General features: G+C 57.6%; 1 protein-coding gene across 7 annotated transcripts; it reads left to right on the top strand.

Annotated features, from left to right (window-relative positions):
* The first annotated feature begins 5,060 nt into the window (after positions 1 to 5,060).
* On the top strand, positions 5,061 to 26,205 carry ERICH1 (glutamate rich 1). Of its 7 annotated transcripts, none has more exons than XM_016143812.2 (7): positions 5,061 to 5,150; positions 11,525 to 11,677; positions 14,489 to 14,623; positions 21,064 to 21,537; positions 23,827 to 24,018; positions 24,604 to 24,666; positions 25,784 to 26,205. In XM_016143812.2, the coding sequence occupies exons 1-6, from the start codon at positions 5,129 to 5,131 to the stop codon at positions 24,615 to 24,617; spliced, it is 990 nt and encodes a 329-aa protein (XP_015999298.2). In that variant the 5' UTR covers positions 5,061 to 5,128; the 3' UTR covers positions 24,618 to 24,666; positions 25,784 to 26,205. The 7 variants fall into 7 exon arrangements, 6 of the variants coding, with proteins under 6 accessions (XP_015999298.2, XP_015999299.2, XP_015999295.2 ...); XM_016143813.2 differs by having other exon boundaries at positions 24,604 to 24,652; positions 25,784 to 25,812; XR_001596791.2 differs by lacking the exons at positions 24,604 to 24,666; positions 25,784 to 26,205 and adding an exon at positions 21,712 to 23,170 and having other exon boundaries at positions 23,827 to 23,955.
* Positions 26,206 to 26,458: the final 253 nt, after the last annotated feature.

Genomic DNA, 26,458 nt, shown 5'->3' with positions numbered 1-26,458 from the left:
CTTCGGCCTGAGCGACAGCCTGAGACCGCTGGTATTCCCTGCTCTATTATGCAGTCGCCGGACCTCGGGCCCCGTGTTTAATGCCTCTGCGAGAAAGGACTTTTCCACGTCTCTGACTGAGCCTTGGTGAAGTTTAAATGAGGTAAAGGATGAGAAAGCTGATGGAAGAAGTAAGAACACCACGGTGGAATTTTATGGGGAAATGGATAAGGATTAGAACAGGGGGAAAAAAAAAAAAGAATCAGGCTATCAAACTATTTGGATTGGGACCAAATCTTTTCCAGAAAGTCTAAGGTCTTTAGTCAAAAGACCTTGCTGTCACCTCAAGACTCCTTCATAGAATCAATCACTCACGTTTATCAGTTGCAGTTCATTTTCACAGGAGAGTTCTAAATACTGAGGGGAATGGGTACGAGACGAAGCACAGAAGCCTGCCTGCGATTGAATTTCTTCAGTTTTGCCTCCACTGTCGAAAACCCATGAATTGTGTGTGCCGAACCAAAACCCAAAATCTAGATTCCAGATCAACTTTCTCACTTTAAAATCGAGCTGCCCTTTCCTTCCCTTCTCTCCACACTCGTCCCTGTCCTCCCTTTCGTCTTCTTGAGGTTCATGTAGTCACCGTGCTACAGCAACGACAAGTCGCCCCAGTGTGCCGAGTGCCTGTCATGTGCTCTCAGTGTGTGAGCAGAAGAGACAGAGAAGCGGCCACTGGCCCATGGAGAGTCACTCTGCAAAGTGACACAGTAAGGCACAGTCACAGCTGTTCCTCTGCAGGACAGATGCACGCACCGGCAGAGAGTGTTAACAGGGCAACCGGTATGGCTCGTGGTCCCGGGAGACTGCGGGGAAGTCACGATGAAGTCAGAGCTTTTCCTCAGGCTGGACTTGGGCGCAGGTAGTTTGGGAGGTTGGTCCCGGAAGCTGGAGAGAGGAAACGGTCCAGGGACGCAGTATCAAGCCGGCCACCCCTGCAGACACGGGGCTCAAGCTGGCTGGGCCCAGAAAGAACCGTGGGGAAGGCACCCTGAAGGCTGGACTTGGGCCTGACTTCCAGCCCCAGTGACGGAGGGTCGCTTCCCCTCCACCCCCAGCCCAGGTTCCCCTGGCTGAGCAAGTCCCACAGCTTCACAGACAGCGGGAGGCTGGCCAGCAGGATCGGAGGTGCCGGCAGTGAGGGCAGGGAACTATCGCAGCACCAGAAGGAAGTCAGATGTCTCCATCTGCCAGCGCCCGGAGAAGGAACAGGATTCAGGCAAGAAGAGTGGGGTGGGGCTGGGTGGGGTGGGGCTCTGAGCAGGAGGAAGGGGGGCTGAAGGCTGAGGGTGCTAGGAACGGTCGGCGTAACCAGGACGAGGTGAGCAAGGGCGAGAGCAGCATGGTCATGCTGGAGAGCGGCTCAGGGCCTTAACAGGACACTCAGGGCTCTGAATCACACCCTCGATGCGATGGCATCTGACACAGGACACCGAGCAGGGAATTGAAATGTTCTCTATAGACAGTCGTGCCATTTGTGGACAAAATGTTACTTCCCCCTTCCCAATCTGTCCACCTGCTTTTCCTTTTCTGGTCTGACTGCATTCCCTGGGACTTCCAGTGCCATGTGGGAGAGGCGTGGTGTGAGGGGCGTCCTTGCCTTGTCACCCTGTGGGTGGGAGCGTCAGTTCCCACCGCTGAGCACCATGGGAACTGTGGGCTTTGGGAGCTGTTCTTTAGCAAGTTGAAGAATTTCCCTCACTCCCTAGTTTCATGTTTTTATAGAGAACTTTGAATTTCGTCAAATGCTTTTTCTGCCTCCGTTGACACGATCCTGTCATTTTTCTCCTTTAGCTTGTACGCGTGATGCATTGCATGCACTGACTTTTGAATGGCAATGAGATTCCTGGAAGATTGTCCTGGCCACTCTGAGGAGACAGACACAGGGGCGGTTGGAAGTGAGTGAGCGAGAGGCGGGCTGGGGAGGTGAACTTCCACCGGCCTGGAGAAAGCCGAGAGTGAGGATGAGGCAGACGGGAGAGGTGCCTGCCGTTGCAGGGGGAGATGCTGGGGGTCGTTTTCTGGTCGGGGTATGGGGGAGGGGAGGGAGGCCACACCGAGGGGTGCACGGGCACCAACAGGGCTGACGTGGACGGCCTTGTGACTTTAGCAGGAACAGTTACAGCATGTGTGGACACAGAAGACACCGGGAACCCGGCAGCTGGACACGACGAAGCAGAGACGGACTTTGTCGTCAACTCTTAAGAAGTCTGGGTGTGAAAGAGGCGAAAGCAAGGGGCTCGAGGACCCGTGTTTTCTGGGGGAGACTTTGCTGTCAGGCCGGGAGGTCCGGAGACAGCGTGAACACTGGCGGGAACGGGGAAGGGGGTGGCAAGCGCGGCCGCCACCCAGCCAGCGGCACCATTCAGCGCGGACCCCCGCCCCCCGCATTCACTTTTAAAACATAGACTTTATTTCTTACAGCGGAACTGAGAGGGAGCAGCAGAGTTCCCACACACGCGCCCCCCACGGCCCCCCCACCAGCACCCCGGCAGACGAGACGCTTGCCACAGTGAGCCCGCGCTGGCTCGCCGTCACCGCCCGGAGGCCACAGTTCACAGCAGGGGCGCTCTAGGTGTTGGCCTGTGAATCTGGACAAATGTACGGTGACACGTGGCCACCATTACAGTATCACACAGAGTCGTGTCACTGCCCTAAACATCCCCTGTGCCCCCCCATTCATCCCGCCCCCCAAACCCCTGGAATCCCCTGACCCTGTTTCTGCTTCTGTATTTTGCCTTTTCCGGGACGTCACACACACAGGTGGGATCAGTGTGCGGCCTGCTCGGATGGACTTTTCACTGAGTCGTATGCATCGGAGGTTCCTCCGCGTTTTCATGGCTTGACAGCTCATTTCTTTTTAGCACTAAATACCGTCTGGATGGACCAGCTTATCATTTACCTACTGAAGGACGTCTGGCTGGCTTCCAAGTCTGGCGATCATGACCAAAGCTGCTGTGAACACCGTGCGCAGGTTTCGTGTGGACGCAGGTGTCCCCTCATCTGGGCAAATACCGAGGACTGGGGCTGCTGGGCCACACAGCGAGAATGTGTTGAGTTCTGTAAGACACCGCCAGCCGGTCCCCCAGCGTGGCTGCACCGCCGGCCCGTCCCCCGGCGCTGAGTGGGGGGCCTGCTGCCGCGTGTCCTCCCGGCGCCGGGCGCTGTCAGCGCTGTGGGTTTGGTCTTCTGAGAGGGGAGCGGAGGCGGTGCATCGCCGTTTCCCTGCGACATACGACGAGGAGCGTCCTTTCATAGACGCGTTTACTATCTGTATATCTTTGTCTGTTAAGGTCTTTGGCCATCAACATCGTCTGAGACAAATGATCGCCGCTTTGACTTGGCTTCAGGACAGCTCTCTGTCCTTCCCTCTCTTCCCTGCCCGCTCCCTCTCACGGGTCATCACCCCACTCTCCGAAAGTCAGAGCACCTCAGAGCTCACTCCTTGCATCCCTTCTCTGTCTACGGTCACTCCCTCTTATAATTTTAAATGCCACCTCCATGCAGACAAACCCAGTTATAGATCTCTGTCCCGGGCCTTTTTCCTGAACTCTAAAATGAAATTCAACTGCTTAGTGGATGCCTATACACACATGTCTCCTGAGCACCTCAAACTTAGCATGCGTGATGCTGCACACCACCCCAGTGAAGGGCCCTCCCGGAGGCTCGTCACGTCCTCTCTGCGACCCTAGCCGTCCAGTGGCCAGACCACACGCCAGGAGCCACTCCGCACTTCCCTTCTGCCACAGCCCACGCCTGCTCAGTCGGAAAATCTCTTTTGCTTTGTCTTCAAGTACATCCAAAACTTGACCACTTCTCCTCACGACCGTCCACGCTGCCCCCCTGCTGCTAGTGCAGTGGTGTGTCGCACTGGTCGCCGAGCTTCCTCCACCCAGATCTGAAACCTGCGCTCGGCACAGTGGCTCCAGGGACTGTCTGAAGATGTCAGGTAATTTCAATGCTCGAGACCAGCCCACGAAGTTCCGTCCTGCTCCCTGGAACACGAAGCTGGCCGGCGCGGACACCGAAGTCTCCCTTCCATCTGAGCATGTCTGTCACTCTCGCCTTACTCACCACGCACTGTGCTCCAGTCACGCTGGCGGTGGCGCTGCTCCCCAGACACTTCGCGGGGCTCGGGAACATCTGCTCTCGCTTGCGCTTCCACTCAATGGTTCTTTGACTCCGTATCACCAAGTCCTGCTCCCTCTGCTTCGGACTTGACTCAGGTTACCCAGCCTGAGGCCACCCCACCTCTCACTCAGAACACCCTTCCCGCTCTCTTTCTATCCCAGAGCCCCAGGGGACGTGCGGTCTATCTCACTGCAAACTCTCCTCGGGCCATTCACAGAGCACCCCCCCACCCCGCCCCCGCATCTACAACGTGCCCGGCAGACAGCGTCTCAGAAACACGCTTCCCAAGGCAAGCGCCGCGGGGGAGGGAGGTCAACGACAAACCAAGGTCCCGGCGAAGGCGAAAGGCGCAGGTGGACTGCGGCGGGCAGGACGCCGGGTCAGAGCGACAGCGGAGGGCGCCGACTCCCGAGGTCCGTCCCCCGGCTCTTTCTCCCTGTCTCCTTTCCCCCTTCGCCCCAACTTCTGCGGTACCTTTGGCCGCCTGGCGCGGGTGGGCGCCAAGCAGACCCCTCCCACTGCTCCCACCCCTGACCCACCCCGTGTCCCTCTGTGATGCGGGGCGCTGGGACCAACGGCGCCCGCACCGTGGGCGGCCATCAGGGACACAACCCTGCCTCCGCTGACCCCTCCTTCCCCTGACCCCCGTGACCCTCTCCTCCAGACGTCCTCCCGCTGATTCTCCCTCCCCATGACCCGCAACCCCGAACTCCCTCGCTCTGACCCCTCCGCGGGGGTCGCGGCAGACCCGGGAGTCAGTTACTTCCCTCTGAGCATGCGCGGAGCAAACGCACCCGGAGGCCGCGCCCACGGCTCCCCTAAAAGCCAATCCGAGCCGGGCCCGGCTGATTGGCACCCAGAGGCCGAGACCCTGGATCCGGATTGGGCACGCGTGCGGGGGCGGATCCGGAAGCGGCGCGGGAAACTCGGGCCGGCGGAGGGCGGGGGTCGCGAGCCCCGCATGGCGGACGCCCGGAGGCACGGTAGGCGACCTGGGGGCTGCGGGGAGCTGGGGAGCCGGGCGGGGCCCGGGGCCTGTGGGACCCCCGCGCCAACGCGGGCCTGCAGACGCTCCGATCGCGGGGACCCCCCCACCTCCAGCGCGTAGCGACTCGCTCTCTACACCTGAGGCAGCATCCTGGCTGAGCCTCAGTCTGTAAAATGGAGATGACACCATTTACCTGCCGTGCGTGCAAATCGAGGCACACACTGGTGTTTAGTCCTTGAGAACAGTATCTCTATCCAGCTCCGAGCAGGGTTACCGCGGTGCTGCCGGCGCTGCCTTAAAACTGAACGCCAGAAATACAGGAAGCCCCTATGTCGTGTAAAGCCCCACAAACTGTATCTTCTCCTCGTCACGTTACCTTGTAATCATCAACATTGAAATGAAAACAGAGAAGGCTTTATTTTTCCCAGCTTCATTGAGATGTAAACGACATACAACACCGTGTAAGTTTAAGGTGTGCAGCACCCTGACTTCACACATGTATGTACTTACTGCGCATTGATCACCATCGGAAGTGTGGGGCCACGGGGAGCCCCGGCATCCACACCTCACACAGTGACCAGAACTACCAAGACCTAGCCCCTTAGCACCTTTGAATCACACACAGCATGTTCACTCATTCCCATGCTGTCCGTCACATCCCCAGGGCGAATTTATTTTTTAACTTGTGTTTGTACCTTTTCACCACCTTTACCCATTTCTCCTACTGCCTCTGGGGAACACTAGTCTGTTCTCTGTGTCCATGAGTTTGTTTTTGGGGGTCTTCTTGTTCTGTTTTTAGATTTCACACATGAGTTAGGCCATACATTATTTGTCTTCCTCTGACTTTTTTCATTTAGCATAATGCCTTCTAGGTCCATTAGCGCTGTCACAAATGCCAAGATTTTATTCTTTTATGACTGAATAACATTACATTGTGTGTGTGTAAAATCACATTTTCTTTATCTGTTCGCCATCTGTGGACACTTTGGTTGTTTCCATGTCTTGGTTGTTGTAAATAATGCTGCAATGAACATAAGGTGCTTATATCTTTTTGAGGTAGTGTTTTCATTTCATTCAGATAAATACTCAGGAGCTGGGTCATAAGGTACTTCTGTTTTTAATTCTCGGAGGAACCTCTGTACTGTTTATAGTGACTGCACCAATTCAAGTCCCAGCAACAGTGCACAAGGATTCCCTTTCCTCCACATCCTCACCCACATTTGTTTGTTTATCGATGACAGCTATTCTAACAGGTGCGATGTCATGTATTTGGATATTAACCCTGTCGGATATATGACTTGCAAATATTTTCAAATATTTTCTCCCATTCAGTAGGCCGCCTTTTCATTTCGTCAATGGTTTCCTTCGCTATGCAGAGGCTTTTTATTTAATGTGCTCCCACTTGTTTATTTTTGCTTTTGTTACCTGTGCCTTGGGGTGTCATATCCAAAAAATTGTTGTCAAGACCAACGTCAAGGAGCTTACCGCCTGTGTCTTCTAGGAGTGTTATGGTTTCAGGTAAAAGAGGTTTCGGGTGTGTCTCTCATGTTACTTGGATTAGTTTGGAGCATGACTCTCCGCCCGCCCCCTCTACATTTAAAACAGATGATTGTGTTTTTGCCCTTTGAAATGACAGGCCAAGTGGCAACTATACTTAATAATCAATTGCTTAAAATAAGAAAAGGAAGCTAATTTGTCAGCAAGGCATACTGTGAGAAAGAGTAAGTGTCGCCTCATCTCTGTTGCTCCCTTTTTAGAAAGCATGCTTGTGTGTCCTTGCCACGGGTGACGCCGAGTTACGGCTTTTGCCATCAGCTCTGTAAACAGCAGGCATCACGCAGGTTCTCACGGTCCGCCATCAGGCCCCCGGAAGGACATGGAGAGGTTTTAGTGAGAGCCCATACTACATTTTTATATCCCCGCTGTGTGTAGGATCAGCAGGCTCGACAAATAAATGCTGAGGGTCTCGGGATGGGCCTGCCTGTGGGGGCTGTTACAGGGATCTCCATGCGACGGGCCAGTCCCCTTCTGCTTCCCTGCATTTTGACTGGGGGATCCCGTCTCTTCACCCCAGGCTTGTCCTTGCTTTACAGCGCGTTCTTTCTCTTGCTCCGTCCTGTGTCTCTGACCCTTCTAAGCCTGACATCAAATGCTCCTCCCTGTGCAAGGAATTACTACGCCATCTGTAATACACCGGTCTACTTTGTAGAACCTATCTCAGTTAACTGAATTACGATGAATGAAACCTTTGCGTTGTTTTCACCGGTCAGGAGACAGGCATCCTTCCTGAAATCAGCCTCCTTTTTCTATTGGAAATGGAATGACATAGTCAAGTAAAGTCAGGTCGTTTGAGAACGTTGTGTCTGGAAGGGTGGGCTAATAACGAAATGCTGGTGTCACACGTCTCTTAACGAGGCCAGGGAAGGGCCCCCGTGCTGGGCGAGGCTCCGGGGAGGTTGCAGGTGGACAGGCTTCTAAGCGCTTAGAAGTTGTTGAAGTGTGACACCAGAGCGTCCCCTGTCCTCGGTTGTCACTGCGTGCCTTGTGTCGAGTGGCACAGTCAGGGCGCCGTGTGGCAGGTGGGCAGGGCGGCGGCATCCCTCGTCCTCACGGTCTCGCCGCTCTGCAGCAGCAGCATCGGGTCCCAGAGTGGCAGGAGGGCACAGCGGGGCCATCTGTGCGTCTGTGGAGGGGACGTGAGTGCGGCATCGCTCGCGCGAGGTAGGCCACGTGGAGGCCTCCGACGCAGTGCTCACCTGTGCAGCAGGTGTTAATCGCGCGTGTCCCGAGCCCACTGGAGCGTTCTGTGGCACTGGGCTGCTGCACGGCGTCCAGGCCCGTCCCTTGGGCTGGGGGCCCGACTGCGTCCCGGGGGCCATGCCGATCGCATCTGAAACCCACAGACAAGCTCGGCTCTGGCACAGATCACGGAAGCGTGAACCCGGGCGGTCGGCAGTCAGGCTGAAAGTGACTGCCTGTGCCAGGTGACGTGGCCAGCTGCCCCGTGACAGCTTGTAGCAAAACTTCAGGGTTACCCGGGAGCGTGTTGTGCAGCAACACTCCTTGAGTAAGAGGTACATTTTTTTTTCAAATGCACCCAATTCCACACTGGGACGCTATCACCAGTTCTGGAGGCTGTCTCTTGGGCCAGACTTGGGTGAGCCTCTGTGAGCCTCTGCGACGGAGGCAGCCCTGACCTAGCCGGAGGGAATTCCATGAAGAGCCCCTTTCCTGAGGGGTAGTGCAGTGGCTTCCTTCCTACCTGGGGACATTAGGTGAGGCTCTGACATGTGACTGTGGCCCTCAGTAGCTGCTCGGTGAAAGGAGTGTGTGCCGTAGGCCGAGTGTCCAGCCACTTTTGAATAACTTGCCCCTGCAGTACCCCCTTCCCTCAGGACAGCCAGGCTGGGTCTTCTGGGTGCCCCCTCCTGGGAGCCATGCGTGTGGCAGTAAGGAATACGGCAGCTGAGCCGCCTGGCCCTCCAAGGCCCTCAGATGAGCTCGGGCCTGGCCCTGGGCCTCGGCTCCAGCGGGCGGAGCCCTGTCCTCTGCCAGCGGGGCTCTCGGGGGCCCCGTGGTCAGTGTGCACAGCCCTGGCTGTGGCACCCCCCGCGTTCCCGAGGCAGAGGCGGTGGGACAGGCTCTCCGTGTGTGTCTGTGAGTGTGCTTCTCTGTGCTCGTGCATGTGCGTATGCGTCTCTTTGTGTACGTGTGAATGGTACAGTAAGTGCTACTACAACACTCTACAAGGGAAAGTTCTGGACAGAGTTCGGAATACTTTTTCTTCTTTTTAAGTGTTACAATTTGGGGAGAAAATGACCTTTTAGTGTGTAACCGCTCCTGAGATGGGGTGACCACATCAGCTGGTCATGGTCTAGAATTCCAGTGATGTCCCATCTGAGTACTAGTTTTCTTTAATATTGCGGGAAGCTGGCCAACTCTTGCTTAAACCTTGACCAATTATTTTTCCATTTATAATTCTATTATTCAACTGTCATTTACTGAATTAGCATACGATCCTAAACTTCTTTTCTCATGGAGTGTAGCGCTAATATCCATTATTCATTTATTCTTACATTATAGATCAAGGTTAAATACTGTGTCTCATTAAAGTGATAAAATGTAAAAATATATATTGAATATCATTTTTGAGAAAACTATGGCTAGGCAGGCAGATGCTCGGGGCAGGAAAAGAGAAAATACAAAATATCACATTCTAAAAAATACAGTAACCCTCAGAAAATTTGAATTTGAGGTGGCTGCTGAAACGAGATACACAGATGTCCGGGCACAGAAAGGAAGCGCTGGGCCGGCACCGACCGAGACAGGCACGTCTCTGTCACCTTTAAAGCCACGAGCAGTTGGGGTGTGTGCGTGTGCCTGTGTGCGTGGTTACATGCAGGTTTTGGAAGAGCCTTCGATCCTCCAGGCTGAGCTGAGCAGGGCACACCATTACAGTTGGCAGTGGTAGAACTTTCTGTTAATGTTTGTTTCTGGTCTTATTTTAAGTAGTGGTGTTTTCTTTAAATCTGATTTCAAAAAGCCAAGTCCTGTTTCAAATTCTAGATAATATCACTTTTCCATTCCTAAGTCTGTTAATTGAGAACCCTAAAAAGGAGTGTACCACACCTATTTCTTCTACACGTTTTTCTCTCAAAATGCAGTAGCCAGAAGTCGCGCGTGGAAGTGATTCATCAGTGGCCGCAGCCTTTGGTTTCACATGCTCCCGGTGAGCGCGGGTTGGCTGGGTCTCGCCGCTCGGCGCTGACATCGCCCCTTGAAATACAGTTTTGAGCTCATTTCATTCCCCACAACCCCACAGCTCCTCCGAGACTCTTGCTCGTAGGGATGGGAAGAAAAGGTTTGAAATATTTGGCTACAGAATCACAAACGAACGGACTTCATCTCCAGTCTCGTCCTTTACCAGAAAGCTCTCTAGAAGTGCAGTGCGTATTTAGTAACAGAAATGGGTAGTTTACCCCAATTTTAAGTAAAGTATATCATATACACAGATACCGAGGGGAGCATGTCTTCCTTTGCCATCCAGGTGGACTTTCTACGGGAAGGAATGTGACTTCCTGGGGTAACTTAGTGGCCTCCAAGGCCACAAGGCGCTTGTTTTCTCCCCAATGTTTTCCATTTTCCTTTGCTTTTCTTGGAGGGGAAAGTGATAGAAGAAAAAGATCCCATTTCCTTTTTCTGGCAGAGACTTTTCAGAGGGCGTGCACTCCCAGTTTCCCTCATCAAGAGGCTTTCGGGCTGCAAAGTGAGCTGAAGGGAGCGGCGCCCCTCCCCCAGGGTGCGCCTTCACCTCAGGACCCAGGAGTGTGGCAGGGCTTGTCCCCAGGGGCAGAGCAGCAGTCACACTGCTCTTAACGATGGAGCAAACCTTCCTTTTTCATACCTGTTAGATTTTAAATCAAGTAACTGCATCGAGAATTTGAGAAGTGAAGAGCTTCATTCACCACCAGCAATCAAGCTGTTTCCTTTTGAGGTTTACATATTTACAGTTCTTCCTAGGTGTCTGGTTTCCAAAGAACACTTTACTGAAAATTTGTTTTTATTTGGCTGTGTCTTCAAATTGAAATGGCAAGTTTAGGCAGTCTTCTCTGAAAGCTGTGTAAACATAACTTCATTGCCTGCGACAAGGAGACAATGTCTCGATTGGTACCTGTCTGCGTTGCCTTGGTGGCATCTCGCGCCCCAGCCCTGGCTGCCCACCGGCCACCCACGTGGTAATTGTGTTTGTTTTCTAAAGTTGCCCTGGCGTTAAGCGTTAAGCGTCCACTCCCCTGCTTTCTTTGTCCTGGCAACTGCTTCCTGAGGGGCACCAGAGTTTCAGGATGAGAGGCAGTAAGGGACACCCCTGAAGCCGGGACAGGGAGAGCGGGCCTTGCCCCTGGCCAGGAGTGCTTGCTGAGATGGTGTTCTCAGCCCCAGCCCGCCCCCCTTTTTATGACGAGGGGGCCCAGAACCCAGAGCTGGGCCCGCCAGCTGGGGGCAGCCCGGGCCCAGGCCTACCCTTGATCACGGTCCCCCCTGAGACATCTCTGCTTCCAGAGTCAGGGTGGGCTTCGGCTGAGGGAGTTTGAGTCGGGCAGAAACGGGCATTTGGGTACTGGGGCCTCCCTAGAGCTGGTGTCAGGTCTGGGTCTAGGGCTATGTGGTCGCCCTAAGGTGTCCCGCCCACAGCAGGCTGGTGACCAAGGGGCCCTGGCTCCCAGGGCCTCGGCATCGAGGGCATGTCCCTCACCTACCGCCCTCCCCCTTCCGCCCTCCCCCCTCCCCCCTCCGCCCTTCCCCTAGCCCCCTCCCCCTCCGCCCTCCCCCTTCCGTCCCCCCTCTCCTGATCGTCTGCTCGCCTTCCAGTGTTCGTTGGGAAAGTGCTGCAGAGACTTTTCCCTCATGTTCCACGCGGCCAGGAAACGAGGGCGCTGTCCACGCCGGCCTCCGAGAACCCCGCCGAGGGCGAGAAGGCGGCCGCCGAGGAAGGGCGATGCGGGCGCAGCCCCCCACCCACAGGTAAGGGGCGGGAGGCGGCACGGCACGGAAGATTCTGTCGCACCACCTGTCCGCCCAGAGAGCCCGGGCTCGGAGCCTCGCCGCTGCTGGCAGCGGCTGCTGCCAGGTCCCGGTCTGCGCGGGCCCGGGGGGAAGGGGGGGGCGGGCGCGCCCCGGAGCGCGGCTGCAGCCGGTCCAGGCGCCCTGTGCGCGGGCCCAGTGCTCGGCTGCGGGCGAGGCCTCTGAGGAGGACGCGGGCCACCCCTCGGCTGCCGTCGCTCTGTCCCACTCACTGGCCCTTTGAGCTGCGCGCGCCAGGACGCGCTCCCGGTGTGTCTCCCGCTTCCGCCTGCGGGCGGAAGGGCCGGGGGGGGGGGGGGGGGGGGGCGCAGCGCCTGCGTGGAGGGGCAGCGCCCCGCGGCCGGGCCCCCCCGCTACAGTGAGCTTCAGACACAACCCAGAGATGTAAAATAAAAGATGGGTAATTATACTTTATAAATCGTAAAATTCTGCATAGCAAAAAAAAAAAAAAAAGTACAACTAGCAAAGTCGAAATGCAAATAGTAAACTGAAAAAGATACGGCAACCGTGGTGCTGCAAGGGTTCGTTTCCTTCATATGTGACAAGCTCATATGCTAATAAGAAAATGACACAACTTGGAAGAGAAATCGGCGCAGGAGAGTCACAGGCATTTTGCAGAAAAGTCACACGGTGGCTCTGTCAGCATAAAAAAAAATGCGTCAGATCTTTCGACAGCGAGAGCAGCACAGACAAGGGTACTGGGATCGCATCGTCCGCGTGGCAGATTGTCATAGATCAAGGATTTGTCGACGCTGTCGGGAACGGTGGGCAAGCACCCAGGCACGGCTGTGCGGAGTGTCACTCCGGACGGTCTCCTGAGGACACCCATCCAGGTTAGGAGTGCGCCCCGGGACTCAGGTCGCACCTGCAGCAACTCACCTGTGCAGGAAGGGTATGTTCAAGGCTATTCGTTACAGCCTCATCCAGAATAAGAGAGATCGGCACGTCTGAATTTCCATTAGTAGGACACTGGCCAAATGAAGTCATCAGACGCATTCATCCCTTAGGAGGCTGCATTTGTCAAGTCACTGGAGGAGCATCCAGATGTATCGTGACGTGACAAGGCTAGAGGCAGGGTGCCGGGTTCGCTCCTGGGTCCGTTAAAGAGCGAGGCAGGAACAGCGTGCGACTGTGGTCTGAATAAACAGCAGAGGCCCTGGAGGAAATGACGCCGACTGGTCCCGTGTGCCCCCGAGCGTGTGACCGAAACGGTGAACGAATAGACCCCTCTCAAAGGTATGTTCACACCCACAGACCCTCGCGAAGAGAATAAAAGGCGCAAAAATGGAAGGAACCGAGAGAGGCGGGCGCTGGACGGGGCAGTGAGGCCACGCCCCTGTGCAGGTGGCGACGTCTGACTTGTGCACGGGCGCGGGTGGCAGCGGCCCTTCCTTCTGGGGAGACAAGACAGAGGATCAGAGCTGGGACCTGCTACTGATGACCCGGGAACCTCTCTCAGCGGGCGGCATGGGGCTGCAGGGCCCCACACTGCTTTGCTTGCGTCCTCCCTGCGACAGGACTATGGCTCGTCGTCTAAAGCCCCGTCTCGACGTCACCCCAGCAGATTGCATCTGAGCCCTCAGGGTGCGCCCGTCCCCCCCGCTGCCGGACTCCGCGCGCTTCCAGGCCCCCGGCCGGGCAGGTAGCTAGTGAGGGGGCTGATTCTAGTTGTTCAGCTTAATGAGAAGGAGTTAGCTGAGTAAAACCTTCCAAACCTGCTCTGTGGAGAACGATCTTGATCAGGGTGTTTTCCGGATCCGGGGTAGTCCACGTGGAAGCAGCCCCTCCCCCGCTTGGTTCCAGCACGGTGACATGGGGACTAACCGGCTGGAGTGGGCCAGATTCAGTCAAGAACTAGAACTCTTGCATCTTACCCTCAGGAAAGTGAGATATATCGGTGGCAGAGGATTTGAAAACATTTCCAGTCGTTTCACCGTTAAACATCTTGACATCAAATGTCTCCTATCTGTATTCATTAGTGACTTCGTTCAGTCCTTGTTGTTTTAAAAAACAGTCATTTTTCTGTGACAGACTAGCTGGGGTATCCGCTTGTGTTTCTCATGCAAGGTTTGCTTTGACATCTTTCAATCCAAAATAGGAAGAGGGCAGCGGCCTTACACGCCCTGTGGACAGCATCAGAAAAGCCGGCGAGGCGGCCGCCCATTCGTCTCCAGGAGTTTATCCGGGGACTGAGGGGCAGGTGTGTGGTCGCATACAACAGGGGCGGCCACAGCAGCTTTTCGTGACAGCGCACACTTAGGAGAGGCAAATTATGGCTGCCGATTACTCGGATTATTACGTAGCCATCAAAAGGCTAGACTTAAATGTGTCTCGATATTTTATGCCATGTTCACGTTGAATGATATTATATAACATACAAATTGTGTATGACGAATGTAGAATAAAATGTGTAGCATGATCTCATTTTGTGATAATGAGGGGTATGTTTCGTGAAGTAGTTTTACTTCCTGCTTCCTCCTCATGAATGAGTTATGTTTTTGCATCATATTATAAAAATCTAGACATTCACATAGTGAGTAACTTAACTTAAATAATCATAGGCCGTTGTTTTTCCTGGCTGGATATGTAGCTGACTCGCTCTCCTGGCAAAACGCTAGGTGTATTAAAGTCAGTGTTTGTAACAGCGTCTGGGTTCGACTGAGCCCTGTGAGTGTGGCTGGAGGCAGGGGGCGCAGCTGACCACCCGTGCCGCATTGACCCATCCCTGTGGTTCCCCGTCTTCTCCTGCAGGTGGCCCCTCGGAGGCCCCGCCCGGGCGGCGGCTCTACACCGTGAGTTTGCCTCCTGGGGGCTGCATTCCCTGTCCACCGGAGCCACCCAGCCGCACCACCTCCGAGAACTCCTCCAGCAGCGATGACGCGGGAGGTAATAAGTCAGACCGCGGCGGGCGGGAGGGAGGTGCCATCTTCCAGGCGAAGCGTGGCTTCCCAGGTCTCCGGTATTGTAAATTAACTTCCTCTAAATGTGTGGTTAGGGGGTGGTGAGCATGTCACTTCACAGCCACGCACTGGACTGCGCCGTGCTTCGCAGTCACTAGGAATGATCTAGAGAACTTGCAGTCACAGGGGAAAATGTTTAGGCCGTGTGGAGAGTCGAGCTGGAATGGGATTTTAGCTTTATTTGTTAATGTGTCGGCGGAAGTTTGGTGTCAAACGTCAGCACGTTCACAGCAATTGTCTTGATTTGTTAAAACTTCTTAATTTTTCAATTTTTCCAAAGTTTGTGAGATTGTATGCCAATTTCATATTCACGGAAACGACTTATTTTGCATCTCTTTTGTGGGAAAATAGAACGGTCACAATTGTTGTCGACGTCGGGTGAGTGAAGGGAGGCGGCGTGTGCGAGGCGCGGCGGTGTGGATGCTCGTCCCCGCACCGAGCTTGTCCCCAGAGCAGTGAAGTGCAGTTCATTCCCCTCGCAAGTCATCGGCCCGGCTTCCGTAAAGGAATGTGGGATGTTCAGATAAATTTTCCGCAGACGATTTCTAACAAGTATAAACTAAGGCTCTGTGGTCTGAACCCGAATGAGCTCGGATGTTGGGAAGCTGTGCTTTTCCAGCACACTGATCTTCTGGCTCCCTAATTAAAGGGTCAGAAACCGTGAAACCAAAGACGGGAGGGCTAGGGGGTAATATATTCATCTCTTCAAGCCCGGTTGAAAATCTTTAGAATGTAATTATTAGATAAATAGCTTATGTAATAGAAGATTGAACTCTGCTCTTATGAAGATAAATTACTTTGCTGAACGTGCTTCATTGTGTTCTCAGTGTATCAGTGAAAGGCGCATCGGCTCCCTCACTGCCGCGCAGGTGGCTCTGTGAGGCCGCCGTGGGGCAGGTCTGCGTCCGGGTCCCTGCCGAGGGACCGTCAGTCTGCCCTGTGCCCACGCACCACTTCCCAGCCTGCTCCGTAGGGACCAAGCTGGAGTGAGAGCGATGTCCTCACAGGACTGGGGACGACGGTGGCGCCGCCAGACGAGCACATCTCCTAACAGCTGTGTGTCCAGGAGCCTGTGCTGCGGAAGCCCTGCCTGCCGCTCCCACTGTTCCGAGGGCCCCTGGCCGCCTCCTCCAGGAGGGCAGCTGGGATGGGTCTGGTGAGGACTCATTCCACTTAGAGTCGGCGGTAACCTGGGCCCTCATTGGCAACTGTTATAACTGACTGCAACGTTATTACGAGCTACACTTCTATCACTGGTTCGTGAGGCGAAACCGTTCTGTTCATTTGTTTCTTCCTCTCTTACCTGGTTGCTGGGAGCAGCCAGTGTTGGGGACCTCTGTGCGCTGTCTTCTTTTTAGAGGCCGTGGTCAGGGACGGATGATGGTCCGGGTGGGGGTGGGCCCGGCCATCCCCTCTGAGAAGAGATGGGAGTTCGGGGCTCAGAGCAGGGCGTGGGACAGGCCACTCGGTTAGTGTGATGCGACCACCCCACACTGTCCATTCTGACTCGTTTTTTTCTGCCCTGACCTGTCGTCTGGGTCCTGCCCCTGCCCACTGCCCCCAGCTCTGCCGGCGGCCCACAGGTAAGCAAAGAAGCCGTGACAGGAACTTGGGGGCTAGAGCAGAGAGGGCCTGGGGCTGAGCTTGGCGCTCTGCACACCTGCGGGGCAGCGGGCTTGCAGGTGTGGCCCCAGGTGTGACGGATGGCTCTTGGCCACGTGGCACATGCTTGTTAAGAGCCCATGTGCCAGGCAGTAAACAACTGAACAGGCCCACTTGTCCGTCAAGAGCAGCCTTCAGGAGAACTGTGTCACCCAGAGCAGTTCTCGGGCGGCCTGGGTCCTGCCCAGGGCCGAAAACCTTGTTTCCCACACGCAGGTCTTTCCACAGTGGGCGGAGTCTGGGGACCCCCACCCCAGACCTTCCCAGCCAGGGCGCCGTCCAGCAGGGGTCTGGGGCCTCCCTCCACGACCTTCCCGCGTCGGCCGCTGTCCAGCAGCCAGGGCTAAGTCCGGGCTCTCCAGCGGTTCCTTCCATGCCTGTGAGTTCAGTTTCCTAGTGTCCCTGAGCCACCCACCCCGTTTTTCAGAGGCGCTTTGAATAACTTACCAACCAGACCCAGGCTGGGCGGTGGACGTGGAGCCCGCGTCCGGACGCATGGCAGCTGGCCGCTCTCACACCCCGTTCGTCTGACTCTCTTCCCGTCGTGAGTTTACCCAGCAAGTGGCCATTTCAGGGCCGTGTAAATGAAAGCGTTGGAGAAAGTGCCGATGACCACTGTGTGCTGGTGTCGTCCTCCTGCTCTCCGACCTGAGGGACAGTGAGAGTGGCCGAGTGGGCACCGGCCACGGAGGCCCAGACGCAGTGGCTCGCGGCCCCACGCCCTCCCCCTGGCGGGCAGCAGGCCTGGTGCTCAGACCCCAGGAGGCGGCGAGCCTCGCGAGGCGCGTGCCCCTGGCCCTGCTGTCCGCCTGCCCTGCCTTCCTGGTCCTGCCGCCTGGCCCAGGGCTCATGAGCCATGGCGCCGGCCTCGTTCCGGGCTGCGGGACGTGCTCAGCGGTCGAGGCAGACAGGCGCGGGCCCTGTCGTGCTTGCATGCTGCGGGCGTCCGTCTGGCTGGTGCAGACCGGGAATCCCTTAGGCTTGGAGGTGGCCGGGAGTGGGTGGGGTGGAGTCGTGTGAACCCCGGAATCGAAGCCTACATGGGAGCCGGCTCCCTGGGTGCGGTCCAGCCCGAGGCTCCCGAGCAGCTCTCTGCCTGACCTGCTGTGGGCGTCGTTCTCAGGTGACCCGTAGGCCTTTGGCTGTTGGGACAGAACGCCCGTGCACATCCCCCTGGGGGCACCGTGGACATGCTGACGGCCTCGTCAGCAGGAACGCCACGTGCTCAGTGTCCTGTCACAGCGGTGGGAGCCCTGCCTTGTGTGAAGTCACATCATCTGTCCCAGTGACGTCTGAATCCCGGCGGGGTGGCCAGGACAGCAAGCAGTGTTTGTCCTCAAGAAGTACCTGTCACGGTCACCTCACGAGTGCAGTGCAGGGACCTGGGGATGCAGGCGGTGACTGGCGGGAACAGGGAACAGATGTTGGGAAGCGCCCCCCGCGCGTGGACCCCCGGGCAGCGGGCCCGGCGCCCGGGGTTTGTGGCTGCGCACCGGCCGCCATGCCGTCGGGCGCGGCGGGGATGGCCAGCGTCACAGGGCCCAGGCCCCTCAGCCACCGGCTTCCGTAGGAGCTGACTCTGTGCCGAGTCAGAGCCTAAGAACCCCGCGCGGAAGCGCCCCGGCGTCTCACTGTGTGTCCCCCTTGGCCGTGGGCCAGTCACATGGGTAAGGTAACGTGCAAGACGTGTTTCTTAGCTTGTGTTTCTAAGACTGTCATTTGAAACCTGGCTCCTCGCTCACTGTACATCGCCAATGTGTCCATAAACGTGCGGGTGAAAAGTCCCCCTGGAGCCAGTGCTGCAGGGTGCCCCGGGCGCGGGGACGGGTCTGCGGGTCTGGGTGCGAGGTGCGCTGTGCACATGCTCTTTTTGCTTTGGCTGACGGGATGCTCAGCCCCTAGCTTCGTTGCGGGTCTTATCACCGTTGTTTCCCTGGACCTTCCCACCGCCTCAGGCTTCAGATTGTCCCCGGGACACCCAGGTGTCCAGGCCGCACCAGCCTTCAGTGGGAGCCGGGTGAGGCCGCTGGCTCGTGTGGGTAAGCGCTGAGCTGTCTGCAGGACAGGGCCGGCCCTGGGACTGCAAGGTGCACCCACAGCCTGTGCCTCGTAGGCCACCATCCGGATGGCAGGGCCACACGGAGGCCGTCAGGACGTCATAGAGCTCGTGAGTCGGGGAGAGCAGAGGGAGCTGGGAACCGCCCCAGGTGTGGAAGGGGCAGGTCGTGTGCCGTCCCAGCCACTCGGCCGGGCCGGTGGCCACTGGACCGGACAGTGGGGCGCGGGGGCAGGGCTCGCGGGACATGGGACATGGAGACGCGAGTTCAGGCAGCAGTTTGGGGGGCATGGCATCGCAACACGGGGCGGCCAGTGGGGGGTGGGATGCACACGGAGCGTGCAGGGCCGGCCCCCCAGGAGTCTCAGCAGTGGGGACCATTGCTAACTCGGGGCAGAGTGGAGGAGGCACTGAGGGGACCTGACCCCGTCAGTTACAGAGGGCAGAAGACATGGTGACCGTGGGCCCAGGTGTGACTGTCGCCTTCGGTGACATCTGGGAGGGCGAGGTGCAAGGGGCCTCCAGCCCGCGGACCCCTCGGCGGGTGACTGTGGCGCCTGCAGTCCAGGCAGGACAGGAGGCTGGAGTGCTGCGGACACCCTCCTCAGCGGTCTTGGTCTTGATCTTGAGGTGCTTCCGTCGGGAGGCAAAGGTGCCTTGCGGCAGTGGGCACCGCCAAGCTCTCTGCCTCTGCCCAGCGTGCCCAGTAGCGTGAGGACCGGTGACATCTTTAACGTTGGGGTACAGGCTGCTCAGAGTTCACTGAGGCTGCAGAGCCAGGCGGACCTCCGTGCTGGCCCGGGTCCCGCTGGGGTGCTCGGGCGGCCAGCCCACCACGCTCCCCACGGCAGGGTGGCCGCGCTGGGACGGCGGGTCTCAGCGCCTTCTCTGGAGTCTTCGTCATCTCTGGAGGCTGCCCCCCCTCCGGCTGCACACCTCAGGCGCACCCCGCTCCCCACGTGCCGTCTGCATGTCATAGCGCTGCTGACAGCCAAGTGCCCGGGCCCGGAGCCGGAGCCGCGCTGCAGCGCGTGCCCAGCAGGCCCCCGTCTGTCCGCCCGCGTCTGCGTGCCCGGGCCGTACCGTGCTGAATGCGTGTGGCCCATGCTAGATCAGGTCCTGAATTTTAGGCAGCCGGTTGTTACATTTGAAGCATCTGATATCATTACATTTTAACAAGTGACCTTCACGTGGTGGTTAGATCCACGTTAAATGTCAGTTACGACTTTGCAGGTAGCACCCACAGGATGCCTGTGGCTGAGGGGAGCCGTCACGTGCGTGAGTAGCCCAGGCTCTGGATCAAGAATGAGGCTCCTCGTTCCTCTGAAATGCAGAGCTTATGTTAACGTGACGTGGTGCAGCTGTGGGAAGCGCGAGAGCCTGGAGACCAGCTATTCTGGTCTCTGTTTCTACGGCAGTTCATCGGAATGCAGGTGCCAAAAAGTAGCGGAGAGAAGTTTGACGAATCGTGGTATTTTTAAAATTAGCATGTCTGAAAGGTATGTTGGGAAGACAGCACCCTTTCAAAACCAGTGTGCCGCTCCGACCATAAACAGTCAAACCTCTGGTCCCTGATAGAGGCTCCGGAAGCTTCTCTCTTGCCAGCCTCGAGCTGGAGGGCCCGAAGAGATGAGCCACTGGGCAGCGAGGAGCGGAGCAGGGCCTGGCAGCTTCCTGGAGGAGGCGCACCTCTGTTCTGGGCCTGCGAGGAAGTCACGGCAATTAGCACGTGATACTTTCCCTTGGAAAAGGCCCTCGAGTTGGAGGGGCAGGGCCATCAAGGGAAAGAACATGCCGAGGGTGTCCGAGCCGTTCCCTGGGGCTCTGCTTGTCCCTCGACGCCCCGGGCACCGCTCGATCGTGCCCCTCTCCTCCGGTCCTGGTCTCAGGCCACCCGACTGAGCCCGGGGCTGGCCCTGTGCACGCCCGCGTGGGGATAGTGACATCTGCGGGCTGTCACATTACTGACTCTCCTCCTTACTATCTGCCAGAACCTACTGGCAAGTTCTGGGAAGCCAGACCGGGCCACGAGCAGGTTTGGACCTTGTGCTGTCGGGAGCCGGCCACCAGACCCTCTGCGTCAGGCAGTGAATACAGGAGCACGCCCCGAGCGGGCAGGGCAGAGTGGCCGCAGCCAGCTCGGTCCGTGCAGTGGACGTGGAGGTCCACAGTGCTGGCACCGCCGGGCTCAGAGTTGAGCCATGGTGGCCGAGCATGCTGCCCCGACCCCGACTCTCACCCAGACTATGAGCTGAGGCAGGCAGGTCCCCACTTCACAGCTTGGGGACTGAGGCCCGTGCGGGCGTTAGGGCCGCCGGCTGGTCGGTGGTGGTGGTGGGGGCGGCCTCGGAGTCCAGGCCCCGCCCTCAGCGCCGGCGTCCTTAACCCGCACGTGGGCGTGCCTGTCAGCGTGTGTCTGCGCGCGCCGGCCCCCCGCGGACACGCAGGCCCGCAGCGGTCTCTCTGGGAAGCCCCAGAGCCCTGGCAGTGCAGTGCTGGGGACGCAGTGCAGATTCACCTAAGTAAACATTCTGAAATTCTTTTTCTACTCAAACTAGGATTCTAATGGGAAATGCATTGAGCCTAACATGTTTGTTCTGGTTCCGTTACACGGGGAAATTGTTGTATCTGAATCTTCGTTTTTATAGGCCCAGATCCTGAGGATCCACCAAAGAGAAGAAGAATTAGAAAGCCCAAATCAAAGAAAAGCCTTAAAAGTCCCGATCATGTCCACGTGGGGCAAGCAGGATTTGAGAAACAGCAGAATCTCTTACCAGGAAGACCGCGGTCATGGCCCACAGAGGGCCCCGCTATGAGCGCAAATAAGAAGAGGAAACTGAAAAAGAAGCAGCGGATTCGGAAGAAGAGAGAGGCGGGCGTGCCGGCCGGAGCCCCCCGCGTCGACTTCACGTACCAGCCTGCGGGGGGCAGCAGCGAGCAGGAGGCGGCGCCCCAAAGCGATGCGGAGGTCCCCGACGCCAGCCCGGAGGACGCCGGCCCTGGGGCCCCCGGGGACGCCAGGCAGGACGGCGCCGGCGAGGAAGCTGGTCCCGGCACCCGTGAAAAGGCAGATGGTCTGCTAAACTTTCTGAAGTCAACACAAGAAATCTATTTTTATGATGGTATGTTTCTTTCTGTTTTTATTCTGAATCATGGCATCCACTTATTTGGGAAAATAAGCAAGCACAGTGAAATATTTAAATATTTGAAAGGTAAAACATTAAAATATTCAATATTCATAAGAAATCATTAGTTCTACGGCAAAAGTCAGAATATTTAAGTTCCTCTCACCAAAGGTCTGCCTGGCACTTGCCCGGGGCGCCGCCCTCGTCCCCCTGGCAGCCGATGTGGAGCGCGTTGGGGCCGGCCTCGCCGGAGGTCGTCCTCTGGGCTCCGGCTCACTCTCCGGCTGACAGCGGCGGGAAGAGCCATCTCCAGTCCGGGACACGTTTACTTGACTTCCCCACCTGTAACGCACCGACTCTAAACCCTTCACCCTTCAACAAGCATCTGAGGAACGATCCGCCCAGACGTGGGAGACGGAGACGAAAGCGCTTTACTCTCACGGGCGGCGACCGCAGTTTGCGCGGAGCCTCCCTGGCGGCCCACCTGCGGAGGAGGCAGGTGCTGGCTCAGAGCCAGCCCTGTCACACACGACAGAGGCGAGCAGGACATCTAGGAGGTCAGGGGAACGTGGCGGCTTAGTACACCAGAGCCAGCAGGCTACAGTGTTCCTGTGACCAACACTGAGACACGGGCTGTGTGACAGTCGGGGAGACCAGGGACCAGTCTCAGCCATGACTCCTTGATCAGTCCAGCCAGCGGGGAGGTCACAGACGACCTTGCCCCTCCCTCTGGCTGGTTCATCAGCGTTTGCATCAACACGTTGAAAACATACTTAATATCCGAATAGCACTGAGGGGAAGACGTGGTTAATGGCGCTGCGGAACAGAAGTGGGCCCCGGGGGTCTGCGTGGGACAGCAGGGCTTGTGGCAGGGCCCCCCGCAGGAAGAGCTAAGACCGAGGGCAGCTGAGAAGCTCCTGAGACGACAGACCTCAGGGCAGTGGGACCACGACGTGAGCCCCGGCTGCGTCGGCCGCCCCTCCGGGGGGGCCCCTTCCAGTGGGGGCGTCGTGTGGGGTGCGGGGAGGGGCCGCCGGGCCCTGGCCTGGCAGCCCCACGAGTCTAGAGGGACGCAGGGGCGGAGGCTGGCGGCTCTGGTGGGACAGGGCGGGGACACGGCGGGGCCGCCATCTCCCCTTCAGAACCACGGCCGGATTCTGAGGCCAAGTCCGCGGTGGACTTTCTGGTGGTCTTGAGCCGAACCCCGGTGCAGCACACGGGGCCACGCCCAGAGCCTGGGTGGGCCCGAGGCAGACGGTCACATGCCAGACACACAGGCCCCACAGTCAGCATGGCCCCCGAGTGGGTCAGGTGCCCTCCCCGTCCATCTGCCACGCAGAAGCAAGGGGGCCGCTGTCCAGAGGGAAGGACCGTTAGCCAGGACTGCCCAGCTGCTGACATTCGTTCAGAAAGGGCACCAGGGGCCAGGGCCACGTGACCAAAACCATGAGGAAAGCAGGAGGAGCATGCCACAGTGGGGGGTCGTCAGACGGCGTTCCGACAGCTGTGATTAAGATCTTCCAAGACAGGAGAAAGTGGAGAACTTCGCCAGATAACTTGAATCTACTAAGATAATGAAATGGAAATTCTAGGCCTGGAAAATGCACTCACTGAAATTAAGAACTCACAGGTGAGTCTGTGCAGCAGATTAGATTCAGCACGGAAGCTGATTCGTGGAGACAGGCCCGGGCAGAACCAGCGTGGAGGAGGGGGAGGAAAGACGGGCGGTCTGCACCTGCCGCCGCAGGTGAGGGTGCGGCCGGCGGTCCGCTGTGTGAGGAGGGGAGACTTGGAGGTGTTTAGCGGCTGATAAAGGCCATAGTCACAGATTGGGAGAGCTCTGTGACCCGAGCAGGATTAATGCAGGCGTGCAGCCTGCAGCGCCCGGCCGCAGTGGGCAGGCGCGACCCGGCGCCACCGTGGCGCCCGTCCCTCTCCCCGCTGCCCCTCGGTGTTGGGAGGGCCCGGCCCCCGTGCGCTCAGCTCGGGTCCTTGTCCCGTCCACCCCGTCACAGCTTCCAGTTGCACCTCGCGCTTGGAGGCTGGTTTACAAGGTGGGACATGTGGGCCAGCAATGGCGTCAGCGCCTCCGCTCCACCTCCGGTCATCGGGCGTCAGAGTCTCGTAGGAACACCAGTCCCTGGTGCCACAAAGGCCGGGGACCGCCACCTCAGTAGAAACTAAGGGACGGGAGCGTCCCTTTCCTTTACGCGGGTAAGGATGCGACGCGTTGCTAAGCGGCCCTGCCTTTGCGCAGCGTTGCTAAGCAGCCCTGCCTTTGCGTAGGTGGCTCCAGGCGCCCGGACTCGGCCCTTGCGGCCGCCAGCGAAGAGCTGCTGCGAAGCCTGCAGGCCGGCAGCGTGGCGCCCTCGGACGTGCTCAGCCTGCATCGCATGAAGACGCTGCTGCTGCTGCAGGACCCCGGCCCGCTGCAGCTCAGCCTGGACGAGTTCGCACGGCGCTGCGCCATGCCGCCCGGTGCGTACGCCCGGGAACCAGACGGGACGGGGCACACGGGGCCCCGGGGTGGGGGTGGGGGGCGCTTCCTGGGCCTTGCTGTGAAAACGTCCCGCGAAACGCACGCGCTACCCAACGGGCAGACGCGTGAGCCGTCGCCTCGTTAACACGCGAGGAAGTGAGGGGCCCGTCCGCCCCCCTCCCCCTCCTGCGGCTGGCGGGCAGCCCGTGTGGCGGCCTCCACACGTGGCGTCAGGCCGTGGGGTCAGAAAGGGTGGATGAGGCCGCGTTCCGCGTGTTCCAGTCGCGGCCCAGTCGGGACGAGCCGCGGAGCCGCCCGTGCTGTCTCCGCGGCCCCGCGGGTGGTCCCGCCGGTGGCTGAGAACGCGCGGGCGGGAACACGGAGGCCACAGAGCTCCGGACACTGTCAGGGAGCCGGTCTGGGCGAGCCGCGGTGCCTGCGCCTTACCGTGCGGGGAGGGACGCCTGAGCCCGCTGCAAAGGGACTCGCTTCCAGCCTAAGGAAGGCATTCTGCAGGTTACTCGAGGGAATCTCGGAGCAGGAGCCATGCCTGCTTTTCACCTGCCAAACCTCTCTCTGTCTAGCTGAAGACACTTAGAGCGCTGATGGCAAATGAAGCGGTGTGATTGGCAGGTGGGCACCAGGCGGTAAGTCCCTCGGCCTCTAGGGCAAACAGGGACTGGGCTTGGGGCGCCCAGGAGCTGCCCTGGTGCTGATGACCTCACTGGCCTGTGCCTGGTGCTGTCCTGTGGCGTCCTTGATGAAGTCACAGAGGATGCCTGCCCCACGGCCGCAGGTCCTGCTGCGGGATGCAGCTACGCAGAGTGTGGCAAGAGGGGTTCTCCTTGCAGCACTGGACAGTGTGTCCATGCGGGGGTGCCCGGGACTGGCGGGCCAGCCCCAGGCCACATGAGTCGGCACTTCTGAGGGACGTGGTGGTTACTGAAGGCTCCGAGTACAGGGTCCGACGGCACCCAGTGGGCCCCTGGCCGCTGTTCAGACTGGGGTGACAGTCGCGGCCTCCAGTGCAGTCTGCTGGCAGGACAGGTGTGGGAGTGAGAACAAGGCAGGTGCTGCTGACCAGGTGTGAAGCATGGGAACCAGGCAGGTGCTGCTGAGCAGGTGTGGGGCATGGGAACCAGGCAGGTGCTGCTGAGCAGGTGTGAAGCGTGGGAACCAGGCAGGTGCTGCTGAGCAGGTGTGAAGCATGGGAACCAGGCAGGTGCTGCCGGCCAGGTGCGGGGCATGGGAACCAGGCAGGTGCTGCTGAGCAGGTGTGAAGCGTGGGAACCAGGCAGGTGCTGCCGGCCAGGTGCGGGGCGTGGGAACCAGGCAGGTGCTGCCGGCCAGGTGTGGGGCGTGGGAAATTTGAATGCCCTGTTGTCCCAGCGTCACTCACGCAGAATTCCGCGCTCCGCTCTTGCTAGTTTGCTCATGTTCCGCCTAGACTTTGCTCCTGACTCATTTCAGCTTGCGTGTGGTTTTCCCTGTGCTCGGGTGAGGCGCGTGACATTACGCCATCATATTCTGCGTCCGTCTTGGGTCTCATAAGCCTCGAGGGCTGGTTCCCGAGTAAACCACAGACGCTGAGAGCGCATCCGCCTTTTTTGCCACATGTTATGTGGCGTATGGTCCTCTACCGATATCCCCGTCACACCAGGCTTATGTGTTATTAGCTTATTTCAGGGTCACTTTGGGCCCAGAGGGTAATATCTACGAAATAATCGATGTTTTGTTTTGTTCGGTTTTGTTTTTGCTTTACAGACCATGCCAGAGTAATCTCCGCTTTCTTTAATTACTGGATCACACACATCCTTCCTGAGAAAAACAGTGAATGAACTCAGCATGTCTACTTAAGAAGAGCTAAGGTTTAACAGGAAAAGTAAGAGACAAATGTGAAATGGGCTGAGACTTAAATCCTTATAGAGAAGATGAATGTCCTGAACTCTGTGACCCAAAGCCTGGGAACTGAAGGCATTTCTGTCATGTTATTTATTCACAGATTTGTACATATTGGGAAGATGTCATCTGAGACTTTAAATGAAAAACTGGAATAAAGTTTAAAGTTTTCACTTTTTAAAAATCACATGTCTTGAATTACTACCCAGTGATTGTTTTTCTAATTCCCATGAAAGTTTAAAATAGACTTTCTGTTAAATTGAATAAACTGTATAGTTCGAAGCCGTTATATGTTTTATGAGGTTTTAAACCACCTGTACGTGGAAGCCTGCATTTCCGGAATGGCTTATGGATGCCAAATGCTGTGGTTTAAGTAGTTTGGTTCTAGTTGCGTTTATTATTTGTTTTTTCCCTCTTTCTTGCTTTTAAATGACACTGAGAGCCTTTGTCATGGAGCGGTCACCAGTCTGCAGGGTCTCCACCTTCTGAAAACCCGTCCGTCCCTCAGCACCTGTAGGAGGCGTCTGCTCTTCCCTGAAG

Source organism: Rousettus aegyptiacus, unplaced genomic scaffold (assembly GCF_014176215.1).
Source record: "Rousettus aegyptiacus isolate mRouAeg1 unplaced genomic scaffold, mRouAeg1.p scaffold_m13_p_11, whole genome shotgun sequence".
In the NCBI taxonomy this organism is placed as follows: Eukaryota; Metazoa; Chordata; class Mammalia; order Chiroptera; family Pteropodidae; genus Rousettus; species Rousettus aegyptiacus.
Note: the sequence above shows the minus strand (reverse complement) of the source record. Positions and strands in the feature narration are given on the sequence as shown.

What these genes read in the sequence shown, in the direction of transcription:
- ERICH1 (XM_016143809.2), top strand. Translation starts at nt 5,129, where the DNA reads ATGGCGGACGCCCGGAGGCACG. An exon ending in GGCGGACGCCCGGAGGCACG is followed by an intron (nt 5,151 to 11,524) that starts GTAGGCGACCTG and finishes CTCGCCTTCCAG; the next exon opens with TGTTCGTTGGGAAAGTGCTG. An exon ending in AGAAATCTATTTTTATGATG is followed by an intron (nt 21,538 to 23,826) that starts GTATGTTTCTTT and finishes GCCTTTGCGTAG; the next exon opens with GTGGCTCCAGGCGCCCGGAC.